This window comes from Nerophis lumbriciformis, linkage group LG26 (genome assembly GCF_033978685.3).
Source record: "Nerophis lumbriciformis linkage group LG26, RoL_Nlum_v2.1, whole genome shotgun sequence".
Classification (NCBI taxonomy): Eukaryota; Metazoa; Chordata; class Actinopteri; order Syngnathiformes; family Syngnathidae; genus Nerophis; species Nerophis lumbriciformis.
The window spans coordinates 6,137,994-6,161,613 of NC_084573.2; the positions used below are offsets into that span (position 1 = coordinate 6,137,994).

The 23,620-nt window shown below is 37.8% G+C and overlaps 3 protein-coding genes across 3 annotated transcripts in view; 1 reads left to right on the forward strand and 2 right to left on the reverse strand.

The window, feature by feature from the left end:
* LOC133623988 (uncharacterized) overlaps window positions 1-17,793 on the reverse strand; it is a 36,348-nt gene extending 18,555 nt beyond the window's left edge. Inside the window, exon 1 of the mRNA XM_072916190.1 lies at window positions 17,754-17,793. The gene's annotated coding sequence lies outside the window, so the exon portion shown is untranslated. The remainder of the gene's footprint in view (window positions 1-17,753) is intronic.
* On the reverse strand, window positions 1,786-17,897 carry LOC133623985 (uncharacterized). Its single transcript, XM_061987549.2, has 2 exons — window positions 17,754-17,897; window positions 1,786-3,901 (listed from the first exon to the last, which is right to left on the reverse strand). The coding sequence occupies exon 2, from the start codon at window positions 3,672-3,674 to the stop codon at window positions 2,037-2,039; it is 1,638 nt and encodes a 545-aa protein (XP_061843533.2). The 5' UTR covers window positions 3,675-3,901; window positions 17,754-17,897; the 3' UTR covers window positions 1,786-2,036.
* A 606-nt stretch (window positions 17,898-18,503) lies between these two features.
* The window catches only part of LOC133623954 (uncharacterized), a 98,719-nt gene continuing 93,602 nt past the window's right edge, over window positions 18,504-23,620 (forward strand). The window contains exons 1-2 of the mRNA XM_072916116.1: window positions 18,504-18,556; window positions 20,904-21,026. Coding sequence (XP_072772217.1) covers window position 21,026 — 1 coding nt within the window. The 5' untranslated portion in view covers window positions 18,504-18,556; window positions 20,904-21,025. The remainder of the gene's footprint in view (window positions 18,557-20,903; window positions 21,027-23,620) is intronic.

Below are 23,620 nucleotides of genomic sequence, written 5' to 3' on the forward strand. Positions count from 1 at the left end.
TTCTTATTCCTCCTTTTAATTATTTTTTCTTCCCCTTTCCCATCCTTAACTGGTTTTGGCGCAAGCTGAATACATACCAGAAAAACTCACGTTGCTCTGCGCCACACCGCTCAAAAGAACAAACAAAGACCGCGATATTAAATAGAACAAAATACATACTGACAAATATGAACGACATTTACTGTACCCAACTTTTGTTAAAGCAAACATTGTTTATTGCATAAAGGTCTGGGGACATACATATAAAACAATCACAAAACAATATTCATATTACAAAAGAGAGTGATAAAAAAATAATAGAATGGATTAGAGAACCAACAAATGATTGCTAAAGTCACACATTTTAAAAGTAAATGATCTTGTACAAAAGACAACTGCTCAAATGATGTATAAAGTCAATAATAATATGCTTCCAGAAGTGGTCCAGAAGATGTTTCAGATGTGAACCAGTAAATATGAACTAAGAGGGATTTATGTGTACTCAAAAGCGAAGGTATGAACAAATGTAAAAAAAAAAAAAAAAAAAAAGTATGTATATCATATAAAGGCGTTCATCTATGGCAGGGGTCAGCAACCCGCGGCTCCGGAGCCGCATGCGGCTCTTTGACCATTCTGATGCGGCTCAGCTGCATACTTGCCGACCCTCCCGGGAGACTTACGGATTTCAGTGCCTCTCCCAAAAATCTCCCGGGGCAAATATTCTCCGATTTTCAACCTATCAACAATAATAAGGGCGTGCGGTGATGGCAAAGTATTTAACGCCCTCTACAAGCTGTACTAACAGCGTGCCAGCCTTGCCACATGTTGTATGCAGCTTCTGCTTGCACACGTAAGTGACAGCAAGGCATACTTGGTCAAAAACCATACAGGTCACACTGACGGTGGACGTATAAAACAACTTTAACACTCTTACTAATATGCGCCACACTGTGAACCCACACCAAACAAGAATGACACACATTTCGGGAGAACATCTGCACCGTAACACAACAGAACAAATACCCAGAATCCCATGCATCCCTAACTCTTCCAGGCTCCAATATACACCCCCGCTACCACCAAACCCCCCACACATCAACCCCCCCCCCCCCGTGTGTTGGTTGAGGTGGGCGGGGTTTGGTGGTAGCGGGGGTGTATATTGTAGCCCGGAAGAGTTAGGGCTGCATGGGATTCTGGGTATTTGTTCTGTTGTGTTTATGTTGTGTTACGGTGCAGATGTTCTCCCGAAATGTGTTTGTCATTCTTGTTTGGGGTGGGTTCACAGTGTGGCGCATATTAGTAAGAGTGTTAAAGTTGTTTTATACGGCCACCGTCAGTGTGACCTGTATGGCTGTTGACCGAGTATACCTTGCTGTCACTTACGTGTGCAAGCAGAAGTTGCATACAACATGTGGCAGGGCTGGCACGCTGTTAGTACAGCTTGTAGAGGGTGTTAAATGCCGTGCCATCACGGCACGCCCTTTTTAGTGTTGTTTGGGTGAAAATCAGCAGACGTTCGAGGGAATAGTTGCCCTGAAATTCGGGAGTGTCCCGGAAAAATCGGGAGGGTTGAGGGTTGACAAGTATGACGCTGTCAAGCGCCATTCAACATTTTCATATTAAGGTGCGGGCCGCGTGTCTGAGAGCCCTGGTTTATACATAGCACAAGGCAAAAAAAAACTTTGTATGCAGTGTTATTGCATTTTAAATTTCAAAAGAGTTTTGTAGCTCCCATTGTTTTCTTTAATTTGCGAAACTGGTCAAAATGGCTCTTTGAGTGGTAAAGGTTGCCGACCCCTGATCTATGGAATCATCTACAATTAGAAATGGAAATATTTAACACTTCATTATTTCCAAAAGATACATAAAACACCATTATGAATAGGTATAAAAGAGAAATATGAATATCTATAACCACATTAAATGTTTATTGTATGTAACATATGTTAGGTACTGTTTACTTTCACCTGTTCAGTCATATTGTTTTTTTTTACATAAAAGTACACAATGCTGTATATTAATGCAAGTTTTGACAGCATAATTCAAATCTTGCATCTTCATTTGCTGCTGCTGTTCTCACCAGCACACTTGTGTTTCTTACACTGGTTCTTAGAAGAGAATCTTTCACCACACACACTGCAACTCAACACTTTCTCGCCCGTGTGTGTTTTCATGTGTGCCACAAGTTTTGAGCGTACACAAAACCCTTTGTTGCAGCTTGTACAGGAATATGGTTTTTCACCAGTGTGCGTTCTCATGTGTATTTTCAAATGTGGACTTTGTGAAAACCTTTTACCACAAATTGAACACATAAAAGGTTTCTCTCTGGTGTGTATTCTCATGTGTATTATAAAATTGCTACTTTTTGCAAAACCTTTACCACAGATTGAACAGGTAAAAGGTTTTTCGCCGGAGTGTATTCTCATGTGTACTTTCAATTGTTTATTATGTGCTAAACCTTTACCACAGATTGAACAGTAACAATGTTTTTCTCCAGTATGGATTTCCATATGTAATTTCAAACTTGAACTTCTTGTAAAACTTTTACCACAGATTGAACAAGTAAAAGGGTTTTCCCCGCTGTGTTTTCTCATGTGTATTTTTAAACCACTCTTTTGTACAAAAGCTTTACCACATATTGAACAGGGAAACGGGTTTTCACCAGTGTGCGTTCTCATGTGTACTTTCACATTTTGATTAGTTGCAAAACCTTTACCACATTCTGGACAGGAAAAAGGTTTTTCTCCTGTGTGTGTTCTCATATGTACTTTTAGATCACTAGGATATTTAAAAGCTTTGTCACAGTAAGAACATCCTAGGGGTGTGTTGTCAGTGTGACATGTCTTATCATCTTTAGAGTCTTCATCATCATTTTCTCCAGCGTGTAATCTTTTGTGTTTTTTCAAACACTGACTTTGTGTAAAACTTTTGCCACAGATTGAGCAGGAAAAGGGCTTCTCTCCAGTGTGTGTTCTCATGTGCACTTTCAAATTTTGACTTAACACAAAACTTCTACCACATACCGAGCAGGAAAAAGGTTTTTCTCCAGTGTGTATTTGCATGTGTTTTTTCAACACATTTTTTCTTGAAAAACATTTCCCACATCCTGAGCAAGAAAAAGGTTTTTCCCCGGTGTGTGTTCTCATGTGTACTTTCCGATAGCGATTACTAAAGGTTTTGTCACAGTGAGAACACGTGAAGTGTGTGTTGTCAGTGTGACATGTCTTATCATCTTTAGAGTCTTCTTCATCAGTGTCAGGAGAGTGTGAACTTATGTCGTCACTATCTGATAGTGGAGCTAAGAGCTTGTCTGCTTGTGATCCTCCACAGTGGTCTCCATCAGCTTCTGTTGTCATGTGTTGAGTTGAGCTGCTGCTTGGAGGCTCCGCCCCTCTCTTCTCCTCACTCTCACCTTTGACCTCATCATCTTCACTTTTCACAATGACACCAATCACTGGGAACTCAAGATGCTCTCCCTCCTGACTGATGCTGTGTTCCTCCTCTTCTTCTTTAATGTGAGGGGCCAGTGGGTACTCCTCTGCCTTTTTGATGTGCCGGGTCTGTAGCGCCGCATCTTCCTCCTTAATGTGGGAGGGCTGTGGCTCCTCCGTCGCCATCCTGAAGCTCCACTTCTGCTGCTCAGGAAGATGTTCATCATCATCTTCACTCTTCACAGGGACACCAGTCACTGGCATCTTGGTGACATCAACCTCCTCCAGTCCTTCAAGATGCTCTCCCTGCTGACTGATGCTGTGTTCCTCCTCTTCCTCTTTCAAATGAGGGGAGAGTAGGTCCTACTTTACCTTTCTAATTTAAGGGGTCTGTGGTGCCTTCCATTCCTTTTTAATGAGGGAGGGCTGTGGCTCCTCCTGCTCCACTTCTCTTGCAAAGGGAGATGTTCTTCACAGATGTTTGCAGGACACTGGAAGACAAACATTCTTTAGGACAATACAGCTTTGCTCAGTCACATGAGGCATTCAGTACGTTTACATACATGTAGTGATGGGTCCGGCAACACCGATGCATCGGTGCATGCGTCAAGCTCATAGAGCGAAACCCTGTGTCGGTGCGCGTACCGCTTTTAGAAAGTCACGTGACCAATCATGAGCTGTTTTGGTCACGTGACCGATACGCGAACTGTGTCGCACTCCCGCCTCCTCTGTGCCCTGTGAGCGGGTCTTTTCTACAGCCGGAGAAATAATAACTAAGAAGAGACGACTGAAGTGTTGATATCAACCAAACCTAACCCCCCCAGCCCCCTCCATATCCCACACCCCGGATTGTAAATAATGTAAATAATTCAATGTATATACTCTGATGATTAACTTGTGTGATGACTGTATTATGATGATAGCATACCTGCCAACTTTTGAAATCAGAAAAACCTAATAGCCAGGGTCCAGGGGCCGCAGGCCCCGGTAGGTCCAGGACAAAGTCCTGGTGGGGGGTTCAGGCCCCCCGACGTAAAATGATTGATTGCATTCAGACAGGTTAAAATGTTGCTAAAACCATCACTTTTCTATCAGTCACAGTGACTTTTCAAAACAAAAATATTACAGCAAAAATCATATGGGTTGATTGACATGTTTATTCTGTAAGCTAACTTCAATAGTTTGAAATTATTTTGACAGTTAATGCCAGTTATCCTGTCAACCTTTCACAAGACTTCAATTTGTTAATTGAAAGTATAAACAGTATAAACACTTTTTACAGTAAACAAGTGGTAAAACAGTACTAAACAATTCCATTAAAAAAAAAATTGGTGTCATTATTAACTTTCTGTCCAAGCTTGTATAATCTACTGCCTTGTTCAATTGTAAAAAATATTCTGTGCCTAAAATTCACATTTCTATCACAATTATCATACTGTAAACATGGTAAGCTAACTTCATTACAATTAATAGTCCTGTCAATAGCATGAAATTACAATTCAAATGTAGTTTTTTTGTAAGCCTTTCAAAAGAATTCAAAATATGAAAAATTAATGAAAATTAATTTAAGCCATCAGACACTTGAAAAGTGGCACATCACATCTCTAATGTAATCATTTGAACTTTTCAACAGAAATAGCACTGCAAAAATATTAAGGACATACTTCTGTATTTTGGTAGTTATGCTGTCAACATTTAACAAGATTTCTTCAACTTGGACTTGAAAGCATAAATAGTATAAACACTTTTAACAGTATAACAGTACTAAACAATTCCAATAGATAACATTGGTGTCATTACCTTTTTGTGGCTAAAATCCAAATTTAGCAACGGCATTAGACTTGTGTTTTTTTGTCCCAACGTGGTCTTTTACATCGCTAATTCCTCCGTGTCCGATCGAAAAATCTTGTCTGCACAAGGTGCAATTCGCGTAGTTTTCACCCTTTTTGGAACGGATAATTATTCCCGGATAGGCTTTTGAATATTCTTCACGGAATGACTGCAGTTTTCTTTTCGGTTTAAGACTCGTTTGCGATTTTTCTCCAGCTGATTCCATGATCGTTCGCTCGTTTGGAAACAATGGCAACAGGTGCCTCGTGCTTGGCAGCGGTGCTATAAATAGCCTCGCACATGGCATTCGGAATGGCTCGATAGGAAGTTACGGGAAGCAGTGTCCATTGTGATTGTTGTTACGCGATTTGGTGAATAAAACTTAAAAGAAAATTTTTTTTAAATTAATGAAAAAACGTATTTTTTATCCTGCAACCGTAACTTAGAATAGGTTGATGAAAACCGTACTAATTACGGGAAAACCGGAGTAGTTGGCAGGTATGTGATAGTACATATTTGATAGTGTATATCTGTATCATTAATCAATTTAAGTGGACCCCGACTTAAACAAGTTGAAAAACTTTTTGGGGTGTTACCATTTAGTGGTCAATTGTACGGAATATGTACTTCACTGTGCAATCTACTAATAAAAGTCTCAATCAATCAATGAAAGAAATCGACTAAAATTGAATACGTTGGAAAAACTGTTTTTTTTTTTAAATAAAAATGTGTAAAAAATTAATTTAAAAAAATCCCAGTCCACAAGCATACTCACTCACAACACATTCTCTTAGATTTCCATGTTATGATACATGTTCACATTTTTTATTGACTGTATCTAAAAAAGATAAAAATATATTTTTATTTAAATGAAGATATGAAATAATCCTAAATGAAATACAATGACTTGGTTTATATTATTGTATATATTAGGTCATAAAATCAGTGTCAGTTGAGTCGGTCCATAGGTTGCCTGTAGGGATTTTTAATGTCCAGCAGATGTCAGTATTTAGTGACACAGTATCGACACAGTATCAATACAGTTTTGCAATGTGTCGAAACGCTTCATGACGCCTCATCAACCCATCACTACATACATGTACTAAAGAAAATCCAGATACTGTACGAATTGTCCCGATATCTAAATGGGGGACAAACATGCCTCTTTTTACAACATTATTTACAGTAAAAGAAGACCAAGCCAGGGCTGGGGGACTTTTTTTTTTTTTTTACCAGGGATGGGTGATATCAGGCTCGAGTTATACTGTGCATCAATTTTATCTTTTCATTTGTGTTTATTGTTGCAGATGATATAAAAACATATATTGTTCCGACATACTTCTTGCCCCCATTAGCTTCCGTAGTCCCCGCCAGTTCCCTTAATTCCTTACTTTGGTTTTGCAGCAACAGCCGTGGAACAAATGACCGCACAATGCAAAGTTATTTAAAAAAAAATAACAATAAAACGGAGCAAAAACTGATTCCTGCATCTGAAACCAAAGCCTCCAGGCGAGTGTGGAAAATGCAACTCCCCGAGCCAAACAAGACTGCAACAACAATCCTGTTAAAATGTATCTTAGTGTGGGGGAATCATTTACTCCAGGTATGTATGATGAGAAAGAAGAACTATGCACAGGGCTATCACTAAAGCACCCCCCCAAAATGTGCTATACTTGATTATGTATTTTTGCATACAATATATAATACTACATTATTATTTTTAGAAGTATTTTATTCAAGACCGAAGTTTTCATTTTTCACGTGACTAATCTCAATGTCGGAGATTATTATTTATTTGCATGCAATATACAACATTTTTGTTAAAGGGGAACATTATCACCAGACCTATGTAAGTGTCAATATATACCTTGATGTTGCAGAAAAAAGAACATATATTTTTTTTACTGATTTCCGAACTCTAAATGGGTGAATTTTGGCGAATTAAACGCCTTTTCTAATATTCGCTCACGTTGTGACGTCACATCGGGAAGCAATCCGCCATTTTCTCAAACACCGAGTCAAATCAGCTCTGTTATTTTCCGTTTTTTCGACTGTTTTCCGTACCTTGGAGACATCATGCCTCGTCGGTGTGTTGTCGGAAGGTGTAACAACACGAACAGGGACGGATTCAAGTTGCACCAGTGGCCCAAAGATGCGAAAGTGGCAAGAAATTGGACGTTTGTTCCGCACACTTTACCGACGAAAGCTATGCTACGACAGAGATGGCAAGAATGTGTGGATATCCTGCGACACTCAAAGCAGATGCATTTCCAACGATAAAGTCAAAGAAATCTGCCGCCAGACCCCCATTGAATCTGCCGGAGTGTGTGAGCAATTCAGGGACAAAGGACCTCGGTAGCACGGCAAGCAATGGCGGCAGTTTGTTCCCGCAGACGAGCGAGCTAAACCCCCTGGATGTCTTGGCTCACACCGTCCCTTATGCCACCGACGATGATCAAGAGAAGAATATCGACCCTAGCTTCCCTGGCCTGCTGACATCAACTCCAAAACTGGACAGATTAGCTTTCAGGAAAAGAGAGCGGATGAGGGTATGTCTACAGAATATATTAATTGATTAAAACTGGGCTGTCTGCACTCTCAAAGTGCATGTTGTTGCCAAATGTATTTCATATGCTGTAAACCTAGTTCATAGTTGTTAGTTTCCTTTAATGCCAAACAAACACATACCAATCGTTGGTTAGAAGGCGATCGCCGAATTCGTCCTCGCTTTCTCCCGTGTCGCTGGCTGTCGTGTCGTTTTCGTCGGTTTCGCTTGCATACGGTTCAAACCGATATGGCTCAATAGCTTCAGTTTCTTCTTCAATTTGGTTTTCGCTACCTGCCTCCACACTACAACCATCCGTTTCAATACATTCGTAATCTGTTGAATCGCTTAAGCCGCTGAAATCCGAGTCTGAATCCGAGCTAATGTCGCTATAGCTTGCTGTTCTTTCTGCCATGTTTGTTTGTGTTGGCATCACTATGTGACGTCACAGGAAAATGGACGGGTGTATATAACGATGGTTAAAATCAGGCACTTTGAAGCTTTTTTTAGGGATATTGCGTGATGGGTAAAATTTTGAAAAAAACTTCGAAAAATATAATAAGCCACTGGGAACTGATTTTTAATGGTTTTAACCATTCTGAAATTGTGATAATGTTCCCCTTTAACATACATATTTTATTCAAGACAGAAGTATTGCATCCCAGTAGAAGCTCCTAATTTAGTTCTATAAAATGAATTTCATAAAAGTTACAAATCTGTATATGGTCTAAAATGAACTAATCTAAGATTAAAATTAACTAAATTAAGATTTTGTTAAGAGTAAAGTGGTAGTATATATAGTATATATATATATATATATATATATATATATACATACACACACACATACACACTGTTTTTTTTAATCATTATTAATATAAACTTGTCAGCTTTTTGTCATTTCATGATGCCTTTATCTCTATTTCTAAATTTTGATACAGGGAAGTATTTTTATTATTATTAATTTTTTAAGTTATGAACATTTACATGTACATGTAGATGCTGTATCGGGACAAATCCGTTAAGAGTTTGAGCAGAAATATGTCGTATAAGAATTAACTATACACAATAACAAAATGATGTGTCAAATGTTTTTTAAAGTAATACATTTGTGACATGAAAAAAACACAAGTAATGTAAAAAAAAAATGGCGTTTACTAAACACAAAGCAGTTAGGCTAATGAAGATAACGTCTAATAAACAAGTTTTGTTTTTCTCCAACGCCCCCTTGTGGTTCAGTGTGGGGACAAGTGCGTCTGTCTCCAATATTGTCCACACCTGTCTCCATTTAACAGCAGTGCGCTGTGAACCCCCACGGCGGGAAGCAAGAGAAAATGACTGTAGCGTCCCGGAAGAGTTGGCACTGCAAGGAATTCTGGGAATTTATGTTGTGTTTATGTTGTGTTGCGGTGCAAATATTTTCCCGAAATGTGTTCGTCATTGTTGTTTAGTGTAGTCTCGCTATATGGCAAAGGATTATGACAGTGTTGGCGTTGTTTATACGGCCACCCTTAGTGCGACATGTATGGCTGTTGACTAAGTATGCCCGTCAAAGTATTCAAAGTCACCATGATCATTAAAATTGATCATGCCATACATGATATCCGCATCCATTGTCCATTAATATGCCGCGCATCGCTACATGACGTGAGCTCCGAGGGGAATACCAAGCCAATCGACGCGAGTGCAATATAACGGGGCAAAGACGGCAAGAGCAAGATCGGGACATTTATTAAGCATAAGGGAAAATGTTAAATCTTAGATAATAAGTAATTATTACATTTTAACAGAAGTGTAGATTAGGGATGTCCCGATCCGATATTTGGATCGGATCGGCTGCCGATATTTGCCAAAAATTGCGTATCGGCAAGGCATGGGAAAATGCCGATCCAGATCCAGTTTAAAAAAAAACTCCGGTCCGTGTTTTCAAACGCACCGATTTAAATAATACATTCCACTTTTCTGCTGCTCCGTAAACTCCGTTCCGCATTTTCCAGCACACCTTCAACACATCCACAGGTCTGTGAATTCTCACGCAGTTGCTTTTAGCTGCTGGCATTACACGACAGGCTCTTCTCACTCTTTCCTGTATCTCCCTCTCACAGACAGCAAGTGCACCTTCTTACACACGTCACATACTGTCACGACACACGTCACATACTGTCACGTCATACGTCACATACTGTCACGTCATACGTCACATACTGTCACGTCATACGTCACATACGTCCTCCCCGAGCAGAGAGGTAGCAGCATGGCTAACGTTAGCTGTGATGCTAGCGCAGCCGTGCGAGCAACGCTCCCTCTAAGGAGCTCGTCTGTGCAATTGCGCACTGTTTAAGCGTCCTCTGCGCATAGCAAATCTATGCCACGCACAAAATCAAATAAAAAAATAAGCGCATAACAATTTTCGACACACGGACACGACAGAGAAAACAGTTTTCGTCATCATTGTTCAAATATTGTGACGTCTGTTGAGACGCTTATCTCCATTCGGTGCCACACGTCCACACCATCAAAATACTGAGGCAAAAATTTCCACATCAACACCGTATGAAAAAATTTGTGATTTTTTTAGTTGTGATTTCCTTCTCTGCATGAAAGTTTAAAAGTAGCATATATTAATGCAGTATGAAGAAGAATGTTTTAATGTAGACATGCAAGCCTTGAAAGAAAATGTTGAAAATCAAGACTACATTTCCTGCAAATGGGTGCATTTCTACCCTATATCTTAACTTTAGATTTATTCTCATATCAAACTCTTTTGGCTGTCTTTTTGACACTTACCCTCCACACCCTGGATTATAAATAATGTAAATAATTCAATGTGATTATCTTGTGTGATGACTGTATTATGATGATAGTATATATCTGATAGTATATATCTGTATCATGAATCAATTTAAGTGGACCCCGTCTTAAACAAGTTGAAAAACTTATTGGGGTGTTACCATTTAGTGGTCAATTGTACGAAATATGTACTTCACTGTGCAACCTACTAATAAAAGTCTCAATCAATCAATCAAAACACATAGAATCATCATACTGCTGTGATTATATGCATCAAGTGTTCATTCAAGGCTAAGGCAAAATATCGAGATATATATTGTGTATCGCAATATGACCTTAAAATATCGCAATATTAAAAAAAGGCCATATCGCACAGCCCTAGTTTCAATGATGCCATTTCTGTTTGTCATGTATAATTTTGTCTATTTTGTGTTTATCCTTGAATAAACAGGTCAGTTTCTTGTTACCAACCATTGTGTATTATTCAAACTCCCCTAATTCAGCTGGCTAGTTGTTATCAAGAGTACTAAAATCCTTTTCAACATGATTCTGACAACTAAGTAGGCTAAATAACTTTAAACTTTAATACATGCTCGGATAGGTCAGTATCGGTATCGGATCGGAAATGCAAAAACAATATCGGTATCGGATCGGAAGTGCAAAAACCTGGATCGGGACATCCCTAGTGTAGATAGAAACATGTTACAACAGAAAGTAACCAGATATTAACAGTAAATTAACAAGTAGATTAATAGTAATTGTTTCGACCAAATAATACAACATATGTTTACTGCATATGTCAGCAGCCAAATTAGGGGCTTTTGTAACACAATTTGAAATAAGTATATTATTATTCATACACCAAATAATATATTGTTGTTGCAGGATTTAGATTTTAGGTCACTATTCCCATCCATAGTCCAGTGGTGCCCAAAGTAGGGCTTGAAGGTCAAAACCGGGTCGCTGAGTCGTTTGGTTTGGGCCGCACACAATCTATTACATTTTTATACATATGTTACTTTTTATATCTGTTTTTCTTTTAAAACGCGGTTGGTGTGCTCTTAACTTGGAGTGTGACGATATGGTCAGCTCACCAAAGGATACACGATATTGACTTCACAGGAACGAGACGATATTTTGACATTAGTTTGAAAACGGCAGTGACAAAATATATGAGTGGACAAACAGACTTTATCTAAAGATGATTTATGTCACGACTAGGGTTTTCCCGATACCAATATTTTGGTACCGGTAAAAAAATGTATTTCGATACTTTTCTAAATAAAAGGGGACCACAAAAAATTGCAGTATTGGCTTTATTTTAACAAACAATCTTAGGGTACATGAAACATATGTTTGTTATTGCAATTTTGTCCTTAAATAAAATAGGGAACATACAAGACAATTTGTCTTTTAGTAGTAAGTAAACAAACAAAGACTCCTAATTAGTCTATGCAGTAACATATTGTGTCATTTATCATTCTATTATTTTGTCAACATTATTAAGGACAAGTGGTAGAAAATTGATTATTAATCTACTTGTTCATTTACTGTTAATATCTGCTTATTTTCTCTTTTAACATGTTCTATCTACACTTCTGTTCAAATGTAATAATCCGTTTTTTCCCCTGTGGTTAGATACTTTACATTAGTTTTGGATGATACCACAAATTTGGGTATCGATCCGATACCAAATAGTAACAGGATCATACATTGGTCATATTCAAAGTCCTCATGTGATTTTCTGATGGTAAACAATATTGATGTAATTATAGTAGTATCGACTACTACACACTCCTGTACTTGGTATCATTACAGTGGATGTTAGGTGTAGATCCACTAATGGCATTTGTTTACATTCAGGTGACCTACGGTGTGTGGTGAAGCATGTTTAGCTATTCCTCGTACTGCAGTAATACTGATACTTGTAAGAAACGTACTTTATTTGTCACCATGGAGACCAGGATTAGTGATTTAGAAGTAGCTAAAACACTGCCGACTGCGGGTGGACTTTAGCCGCTAGCTAGCTAGCCATGTCTTAACCTTTTAAGGCCCAAGCTGTTTACATGCTTTTTTTCATTTTTCTTTGCTATTTGGGCTTTTGGACCCTAATCAGAATAACAACTAAGAATCATCTTTTGATATGATGCACTTAAGTCCATAAGTAACAAACGTGTACTTCATATTTAGTGACATGCTAATTCTCAATTTTTACACTTTTCCCCCCCAAATTCCATTGTATGTTATACTCTTCTGACACCACCAGATGGCAGTATAAGTGTCCACATAAGCGCCCATAAAACCACAATTCAGTAGTGTACACAATTTTGGAAATAAGAGTTAAAAGGTGCTGTCCACGCATGTGGCCACTAAGGCCTTTTTATCGTCAGTTTTTAAGCCAAAATGCATTCATTGTCCCTTTTCTGTCTACACACACTGTGTCTGTTTGTAAGTACTCCGTGTGTGTGCGCTGCCGAACATGCTCGTCTGCTCGTAAAACCAGCAATGATCCGACGTGGTGCCGACAGGGCCACGGAGGACCGGTACTTTTTAGAGGCGGTATAGAACCGAATATGATTAATTGGTATCGCGGTACTATACCAATACCGGTATACCGTACAACCCTAATCACGACTCAGGATGGCATTTTTAAAAGCGAAATAATACAAGACCACCACCAAAGACTAGCAAATGTTATATATAGCGGTTAAACGGTAATGCATAAATGTTTGTATTTGTCAAACTTTATAAAACTCTTCCACACAGACCGAATGAAATGCTGGCTTTCCTGGCTGTCAATCACAACTGTCCCAGAGACGGCAAAAAGACATCATGTATAAGGCTGAAACGACGCGTCGACGTCATCGGTTACGTAAATACGTCGCATATTTACGTCACACTACCGTCATGGCGGAGCGCAAAGCAGACGATGCGAGGGGTGCGAGCGAGGGGAAAAAAGCACGCCAAAAGTCGTCAAAGGTGTGGGAGTATTTCAATAAACGGCCTAATAATGTTGTTGAATGCACACTGTGTCGAGCGGAAATGGCTGCACAACGGCTATGAACGAACATTTGAAAAGAAAACACCCGACAGCGTTCTTGCCATCACCATCAACTAGTCAATCGTCCGCGTGAGTATACGTTGTCATCATTACACAAAAACATGAATGTGTCATTTGTATCTGCGTTGTAAATTCATAAACTAAAGCACCGTTTCGCTCTGAGAGGCGCGTTTGGCGTGCCTGTTCAGTGTTTACAAAGACGCGTTCCTCTTTAACGCTGTGGAGAGGCGGGGCCGGCGAGCGAGCAGCGAGGCGGGGCGCGCCGGGAGCGACGCCTCAGCGAGCGATGCCCAGGTGCACGATCCGCGCACCTGGGCACGATTATCCAATCTCCTCTCGCTGAAGAAAAGGGGAGCAGCAGAGAGAGAGGGAAGAGAGACTGGAAGGAGCCAGAGTGAAGCTGACGTGGAGCGAGAGAGGAGGAGAGCCAGAGACAGAGGACGACGAGCGAGCGAGGAAGAGGAGCTGAAAAGCGAGGAAAGAATGAGAAAAGAGTTGGAAGAGAAAAGACTTTGTGTAAAATTAAAAGATTGTAAACCTGGCAAAGCCGTCTGGCGTTCAGCCTGTCGGTCCTGAAAGAACCCCACAGCACAAGACGTGTCACAAACGCTAACGTTAATTAGTTGTGCAAATACCTTTTACAACATTAACAGTTACATATACTATGTACAAACCAACAATTAACTTTCACTTTAGTCATACTATCATTGTTGTTTTATTAAGCAAAATAAGCAATACTTTTACTTTTGTTGAAATGTTTACACTGTTGTTACAGTATATTTCGTTTTCCACTTTTTTGTATTGGATGTTTATCTTTATTTTTGCACATTTTAGCAAATAAGCAATACTTTTACTTTTGTTGAAATGTTTACACTGTTACAGAATATTTCCGTTTTGCACTTTTTTGTATTGAATGTTTATCTTTATTTTTGCACATTTTAGCAAATAAGCAATACTTTTACTTTTGTTGAAATGTTTACACTGTTGTTACAGAATATTTCCGTTTTGCACTTTTTTGTATTGAATGTTTATCTTTATTTTTGCACATTTTAAAGCAAAATAAGCAATACTTACTTTTGAAATGCTTATACTATTGCAGAATATTAAGATTTGCACTGGATGTTTACTTTTATATTTACACATTAAAAAGCAAACAAGCTACTTCCCCACCTAGTACCAACCTCGTCATGTCCGTTGTGTCCTGAGCAAGACACTTCACCCTTGCTCCTGATGGGTGCTGGTAGCGCCTTGCATGGCAGCTCCCTCCATCAGTGTGTGAATGTGTGTGTGAATGGGTAAATGTGGAAGTAGTGTCAAAGCGCTTTGAGTACCTTGAAGGTAGAAAAGCGCTATACAAGTACAACCCATTTATCATTTATTTACTTTTAATTTTGTTAAATGTTAAAAGTTTTAAATGTTTACATTGTTACAGAATATTTTGTCATGTTGTTGTCAATGTTGACTGAGTGGCCATACTTTTTTTTGTGTAAATAAAAGCCATGCCTTTTGAAAAAACTGGCCTACATTTATTTTTCCATCTTCATTTTAAATAAAAAAAATAATTGGTAAAAAGGAAAAATAATCTATGGATTAATCGAAAAAAATTATAGATTAATCGATAGAAAAATAATCGGTAGCTGCAGCCTTAATCATGTAACAAGAAAAGAAAATATTAATACTGATAAAATACCCTATAACAATTATGCAAATGTGTGCTGTAACGTGTAATTCCACGCCGCCAGGTGGGGAAACAAAGCCGTTATTACAAAATCAAAGAGATATATTTTAAAATCATTCATGGTTATTTCCATGTAAAGACTGTGATGGTTAGATACAAGAAGGACATTGATGTTCCCTGCACCTTATGTAACATGCATCCAGAGACTGTTTACCACTTGTTTTGGACTTGTGACAGCACTCGATCACTATGACAGGCATCTGTCGCTTCATCTTGGACAATATTCATGTAAACATTTGTGCTTTGTTTTAAAGATGTGCTATTTGGATTTACACTGTTTGAAAAAAAAAAAATTGAAAGGGAATTTTACCTTTGCAACCTCATTATACTATTGGCTAAGTTATATATTCATCAATGTAAGTTGATGAAAGTGCCTTTAAAAAAGAATTAGAACTCTACGTTAAAACACTCTCTACCTCTAACAACCAAAAAGCTGCGAAAACTATGATGCTGTGTTCCACATTTAGATTATTTTCCGAATTTGTGTGAGCCTGTGGCTTTACATTGTGTTATATATATATATATATATATATATATATATATATATATATATATATATATATATTTCATTCTATTTTAGTTACTTTATTGAGTCTACAACCCCTGGGCGCTGTTTTGTACTGTTTTTGTACGTATTTCTCAATTGTTTGTAATGTTGCAATTTATAAATAAAGGTTTATCCATCCATCCATTTTCTACCATTTGGGCGGTAGGCGGTGTACACCCTGGACAAGTCGCCCCCTCATCGCAGAAATAAAGGTTTACATAATTCATAAAAATAAATAAAACAATGCCGTCATTATGTATTGTATGGTATAATATTAACGTTATTTGCTGTGTGCAAATAAAAAAAAGTAATTGTATCTCCATAACCAACTATTTTACTTTTACTTTTTGACAATACTCCTCTGTAATGTTCTGAATGCATGCATAAAGCAGTGACCGTCTTTTATGTCCCTGCAGTGTTTCTGTAGCATGCGCACAAATGTTGGCAGTGTTGCAAGTACGTGAATAGAACATAGACATCTTCTAAGGGTACGCAGCATGGAGCGCTACTGCCTACTGGCGCTGACGAGACGTGGGGCCGCCATCTTGGAGTGGTGATTCGCTCCACTCAGTGCAATTCATTTGGCAGGAGCAATGAACTGTCAGCGCATTTCATTCATCTTACCTCACTGAATACCACTGATTTTCACGAGTTTTTTTTGTCATACGTGTAGCTATGATAAAGGACACACGTTTTATTATTCATAGTTTGCTTAACAGTAATAGAATATTCTTACATGCTATAAGTGACCAGACGTCCGAGATCAAAACTGGGAATATAATCCCAGAGAAGGGGGAAAAAACAGTCAGCTATTTTTAAGTTGAAGAAACAATATGATTAGGTTATATATACATGCGTATATCCTACATAAACTATGTATGAATACATTAGATATCTATATATCTTATAGACTGTATCTCTGTTGCTGCAGCAGCAGAGAGTTTATTCTGTCTTGACACTTTGTATTGATATTTTCTATTACATTCTTCCCTTAAATGATCATGTTTACAGTCATTGTTTTATATGTATTTTTTATGTATGTCGCTTTGGATAAAAGCGTCTGCCAAATACTTAAACATAAACATATATAAACACCTGAAAGTCTTTATATCAGCTAAAACCACCAATCTGTTTCACTGGATTCAGAATAAAACCAAATTCTGTCTTACCCAACAATGTTAGTATTTGAATATTGTTACTTGAAGATTTATACATTTTTAAATTTAATTAATTTTGACTGACAAGCAATTCTATTATGGTCATACTCTTGTTTGCTAGCGGCTACGATTTCAGTACTATTGAAGATCTTTGCTCCTCAACTCTGTGGTAATATTCTTTTCACAAAATACAACCAATAGTACGTTAGTGTTAAATCTTACTTGTGAAAAGTAATCCCCCGATTCCTATTTTCAACAGTCCACTCATTTGAGCAGGAAAAAACGCTGAACATCTTTGTTTTCTACCTGTCAACTGTCAGTTTAGGCTGCTCATCACCACTTCAAGATGGCGGCCCAATTTCTCACGTCATAGCAGCCAATGCTGCGTCTACTTATAAGATGTCTATGGAATAGAACGCTAAAAATAGCTTCCATGTAAGCTCACACAAGCAGTGTTGCAATGTAATTTATTTAACACATCCCCCCACTTAACTTATTCCCAGTGTTCTTTCATCTTAATAATCAAATATAAAGTTTTGCTAGAGAAAGTTCCTCCTCGTGCTCTGCTATCTGTCTTTCTAACACTACAAATATTTATTCAACAACCAGTTAGTCGCTGATTCACCAACACTTTCATCTTTGCTATTTCACACAATCACAACATTTTATACTCACACTTGATCTCTTCTTAGCGATGTGTTTTCATCACTTCCGCGTCTCTTTGTTAGCAGCTAACAAGCTAAGCTAACTAGCAGGCTAAGCTAGCTAGCAAGCTCAGTCTGAGAAGAGACGCGTCAAAGGTCACTGAGACGAGTTGAGTCAATCCTGACACGAATAACTAATAAAGGTCAGTTTTTCCTACGATGGACGAATGAGTACAAAGGTAAAAATGAAATAATAAATGCAGCTTTCGAGGCAACACTGCTAGGTTGCGCTTTACGAGACGATTCGTGATGGACAACCCAATCGCTTCGCGCATGCGCAAGGAACACTTCCATTCCCACCTGCTGGCCACATTATGTATTACAGTCAGTTGAGCTGCATATTGCGACACAAACCACTGCTTTTGAAAATCTGCGGCAGTAAAAAGATGGATTTTCCGAACAATATTTTGGCAATGGAGGAAACAATGAAAAGTAAATATTAACAGTAGGTAAGAAATGTGAGGATGATACATTATTGTGGTGCACTCAAAACTAGACCACCGTTTGAATTTTGAGAATTTATGTTGTGTCATTTATTTACACTGTGGAGTATTTTATTTTATTTCCAAAATATTATTACGCTTCAATATGGTTGTGAGGACCGGGAATATGTATTCAAATTTTTGGTGTGAAACAAAACAATAATACTTTGGAAACTGGTTTGGCGGAACCAAAGGGTTTAACGCCCGCCTCGAAAGCCGGAGTCCTATGGTGGAGGACACTTCCGCCTCCTCGCCGGACGGAGCTTCGTGTTGATATTTACCTGCTTTTCAGGTTGGTACACGGTGAAAATCACATACATGTTTGTTCTCATGAATGTGAACGTTTTGTATGACACGTTCGACGAGCTTCGTGTCGGATTTTAGACGTGAAATGTGGCGTTAATAACATTGTTTGAGATGTTGCGGCAAATGGCCGCGTTGTAAAATGGCCGCGGCAGGTGGCCGTGTTGTAAAATGGCCGCCGTTTGCAAAATATATTATTGTGGAAACACACACAGAATAGAGATAACAATTACGTTTCCACTGTCTCTAAATGTGTACGAAACTGTTATTTATGTGATATAATGGTTGATTAAGTGACTTCTGACCTCTGTAGTTTAGAGCAGTGGTCCCCAAGAAAAACTTTTTTTTTTTTTTTTAAATTAAATTAACATAAAAAACACAAGATACACTTACAATTAGTGCACCAACTCAAAAAATCTCCCTCCCCCATTCACACAATAGGGTTGTTTCTTTATGTTATTAATACATACTTGCCAACCTTGAGACCTCCGATTTCGGGAGGTGGGGTGTGGGGGCGTGATCGGGGGTGGGGCAGGGCGTGGTTGGGGGCGTGGTTAAGAGGGGAGGAGTATATTGACAGCTAGAATTCACCAAGTCAAGTATTTCATACATACTTATATATATATATATATATATATATATATATATATATATATATATATATATATATATATGTCTTAATAAGGTTATCCAAAAAATAGTGCTCGATACCGTAGTAGAGCGCAATATATGTATGTGTGGGGGAAAAAATCACAAGACTATTTCATCTCTACAGGCCTGTTTCATGAGGGGGGGTTCCCTCAATCATCACCACCCACCACCACGAAAAGAATACCTACCGGAATCAATAAAAGGCTATCGATGCTGTCATCTAGCAAAGCTGAATTTGACCAAGCAACCCCCCCGTACCAAAAAGCCCTTGATGAAAGCGGATACAATTTCACCCTCACCTATGAACCCACGCCAGGAAACCAGCCAAAAAAGAACAGAAAACGAAACGACATCATCTGGTACAACCCCCCATACAGCAAAAACGTCTAAACTAACATTGGACACAAATTCCTCAATCTGATTGACAAACACTTTCCCAAAGACAACACCCTAAGAAAAGTATTCAACAAGAACAACATTAAATTGAGCTACAGCTGCATGAACAATATACGACAAATCATCTCAAACCACAACAAAACAATCGCAAATGAGCCGTCGGCCCCCGGACAGAGCGACTCCAAAACCAACAAAGGCTGTAACTGTCGAAAGAAACCTGATTGCCCTCTCAACGGGGGGTGCTTACAAACATCAGTTGTTTACCAATCTAAGGTAACACGCAAGGACATTAACACATCCGACACATATGTAGGATTAACCGAGGGAGAATTCAAAACCAGATGGAACAATCACAAGGCTTCTTTCAGGAACCAAAACCTGCGAAATACCACAGAACTCAAGCAAACACATTTGGGACCTCAAAGACAATAATGTTGAATATTCAATAACATGGCAAATTCTTGCATCCAGCACACCTTACAATAGTGGTAATAAAAGATGCAACCTATGCTTGAAAGAGAAACTGTTTATTATCTACCGTCCAGACCTGTCATCCCTCAACAAGTGCAGCGAAATTGTATCAGCATGCCGCCATAGACGGAAACACCTCCTAGGTAACACATGAGCCAATCACCACGCCCCTACGCCAGCCTGTACCCACCCACTCTGTGCCCTATATAAACCATGGTATGCGAATGCTCCCATTAAAATCTCCTGATGATTGAGGGTACCCCCCCTCATGAAACAGGCCTGTAGAGATGAAATAGTCTTGTGATTTTTTTCCCCACACATACATATATATATATATATATATATACATTCTGAAAATATGCAAACAAAACTGTTTATATAATTGATACTTCAAACTTGCATAAATAAATATTAAGGAATATAACATAACTTGGCTTCTGAGAGCTTCAAAATGTAATGAATAAAATGCTAAAGTTGTTGATAAACAAGCAATTATTTTAATAATTAAATATGGTCATTTTAAATGAATTATTATGATCATTTAAAATTAATTATTTCAAATATGTTTATTTTAATGTATAATTCTAATGCCTGGATGTAATAAGGAGTCAGAAAAAATACAAATAAAAATACAATTAATTTTGATGTTTTTAGCAAAATATAGCAAAAATGTATTTAGGTTTTTTGTTTTTTTAATTAACAAATATATTTATTTGTAGGTAAGATAAACATAATACTACAATGTATCTCTTGTCTGGATGATTTAGTTCTTGTCACCCTGTTGTCCTCCCGTCTGAAAAAAGGCTGTCCTCACTCAGGTCTGCATGGAGCTGGAGGGGGCGTGGCCTCCAGCTCCGGCTGGGAGAAAATTTGTCCCGGGAGGTTTTCGGGAGAGGCGCTGAATTTCGGGAGTCTCCCGGAAAATTCGGGAGGGTTGGCAAGTATGTATTAATATTCTGGTTCCTACATTAGATATCAATATATATCAATACAGTCTACAGGGATACAGTCCGTAAGCACGCATGATTGTATTTTTTTATGACAAAAATAAATAAATAAAAATTACAAAAAATTAAAATCCATACACCCCCCAGACCCCGATCCGTGGGACAAATTTTCAAGCGTTGACCGGTCCGCAGTTACAAAAAGGTTGGGGATCACTGGTTTAGAGTATAAGAAACATGCTAATATGTTTGATGCAGACATCATTTGATTGTTTATCAAAATTCATTTCTGAATACTGTGAATTCCCTAGATCAGGGGTGCTCACACTTTTTCTGCAGGCAAGCTACTTTTCAATTGATCAAGTCGTGGGGATCTACCTCCTTCATATATATAATTTATATTTACTTATATATGAAATATATGTTTTTGTTAACAAGTTAAAGGTGCTTAATGATAATGCAAGCATGTTTAACACATATAGTTAATATTGTTAATACATTAAAGGTGTTTAATGATAATACAAGTATGTTTAATACATATAGATAATATTGTTAACAAGTTAAAGGTGGTTAAAAATAATACAAGCATGTTTAACACAAATAGTTAATATTGTTAACAACTTAAAGGTGGTTAAAGATAAAACAAGCATGTTTAACACATATAGTTAATATTGTTAACAACTTAAAGGTGGTTAAAGATAATACAAGCATGTTTAACACATATAGTTAATATTGTTAACAAGTTAAAGGTGGTTAAAGATAATACAAGCATGTTTAACACATATAGTTAATATTGTTAACAAGTTAAAGGTGGTTAAAGATAATACAAGCATGTTTAACACATATAGATTCCTTTCTTTCATGAAGACAAGAATATAAGTTGGTGTATTACCTGATTGTGATGACTTGCATTGATTGGAATCAGACAGTGGTGATGATAATGTCCGCATTTTCGAATGGAGGAGAAAAAAAGTCCTCCTTTCTGTCCAATACCACATGAAAGTGGTTGGTTTTTGGCATCTTATTTGTCCAGCTTCCGTACTCCTTTGTATACACTTTACAAGAAATACATTGTCGGCAAACTCCGTAGCTTGCTAGCTTGTGCACGCCAGCTTTCTGAGACTCTTATTTTGGTAGCGCAGGCAGGATGAAGCAGAGCTTTTATTGTGCAACTGTGCAGTCGGTCTTTGGAGTTTTGACAACAGGTACGGCGCCAGAGTCTGTTGAAATAAAGTGTTTCTCGCCTTCCAGTCGGTAATTTTAATGAGCTGGCAGCAGCCAGCGTCATCTCAGAAGACCCTCGGGTGCCGTGAATGTCAATCAAGTGACGAAAGTGACGTCATAGTGAAGATTTATGATCGCTCATTTTTAGGACTATTTTTTTAATGCCTGGCTGGTGATCGACTGACACACCCTCCGAGATCGACCGGTAGATCGCGATCGACGTAATGAGCACCCCTGCCCTAGATATTGTGTTTAACTTGCTTAAATGAGAGATACCGTATTTCAATGTCTAGTAATATTTTGTTAGAAAGACAAATATGTTTATGGTTGCATTTAAACAGATATTACACAGCAACACAACTGTATTTAATTGCGCTATGTCAAATAGATTTAGAAAAATCCAGCATATAAACTGAAAACAGGCACTTGGACTTGAAACAATGTGAATTTGGATAAATAGTTAAATGTGAGTGGAGAGAAATGATAAATGTACACACTGCAAAAAGTCAGTGTTCAAAAACTATAAAAAAATAAATTAAAACTAAGCAAAATTATCTGAAAGAAAATTTGGCTTGTCAAGACTTTCCAAAACAAGCAAAATTAGCTAACCTCAATGAACCCAAAAATACCTTAAAATAAGTATATTCTCACTAATAACAACTGTACTACTATATGAGTACGCATTTTTTATTGTTTCACTGAAAATAAAACAGAAAAGTCAATTTGGCTGTCATCTGATTTAATATTAGACACAATTGTGTCAAAGTCATGATTTTTTTTTTTACATGCTTGAAATAAGAAATGATTACTTTAAAAAAGTAGTTTTATACTTGTGAGTGTTGATGACACAGCTTTGCAACACTTGATATTCTAGTTTCAAGCATGTTTGACTCAATATAGGTCATCAAATCTCAGCAACAAGCTGTAATATCTTACTGAGATCATTTAGGACCAAAACACTTAAAACAAGTAAAACACTCTAACATAAAATCTGCTTAGTGAGGAGAATTATCTTATCAGACAGAAAATAAGCAAATATCACCCTTATTTGAGATATTCAGTTTTAAATTATATATAGTAATTATATTCAGTTTTAAAACAAAAAATAATTACATATAAAACCAATATAAAAAAACAATATAAAAGAAATATGATTAAAAATGATTTTTAACAACAGATGGTTGTCCAAATCTGACGGGGAAAAATGTTGGATAATGCAGGATAAAGTGACAGAAATTAATCCTGTGCAGAAATGGACATTTTTGCATTGTATTATACATCAGGAAGTGTTGTGTAAGACAGTGTTAAAAATAAAACCATCAAAAGCAATCTGCTTTTGTATAAAGTTAAGTTAGGTTGAATTAAAT

What these genes read in the sequence shown, in the direction of transcription:
- LOC133623985 (XM_061987549.2), bottom strand. Translation starts at nt 3,674, where the DNA reads ATGCCAGTGACTGGTGTCCCTGTGAAGAGTGAAGATGATGATGAACAT.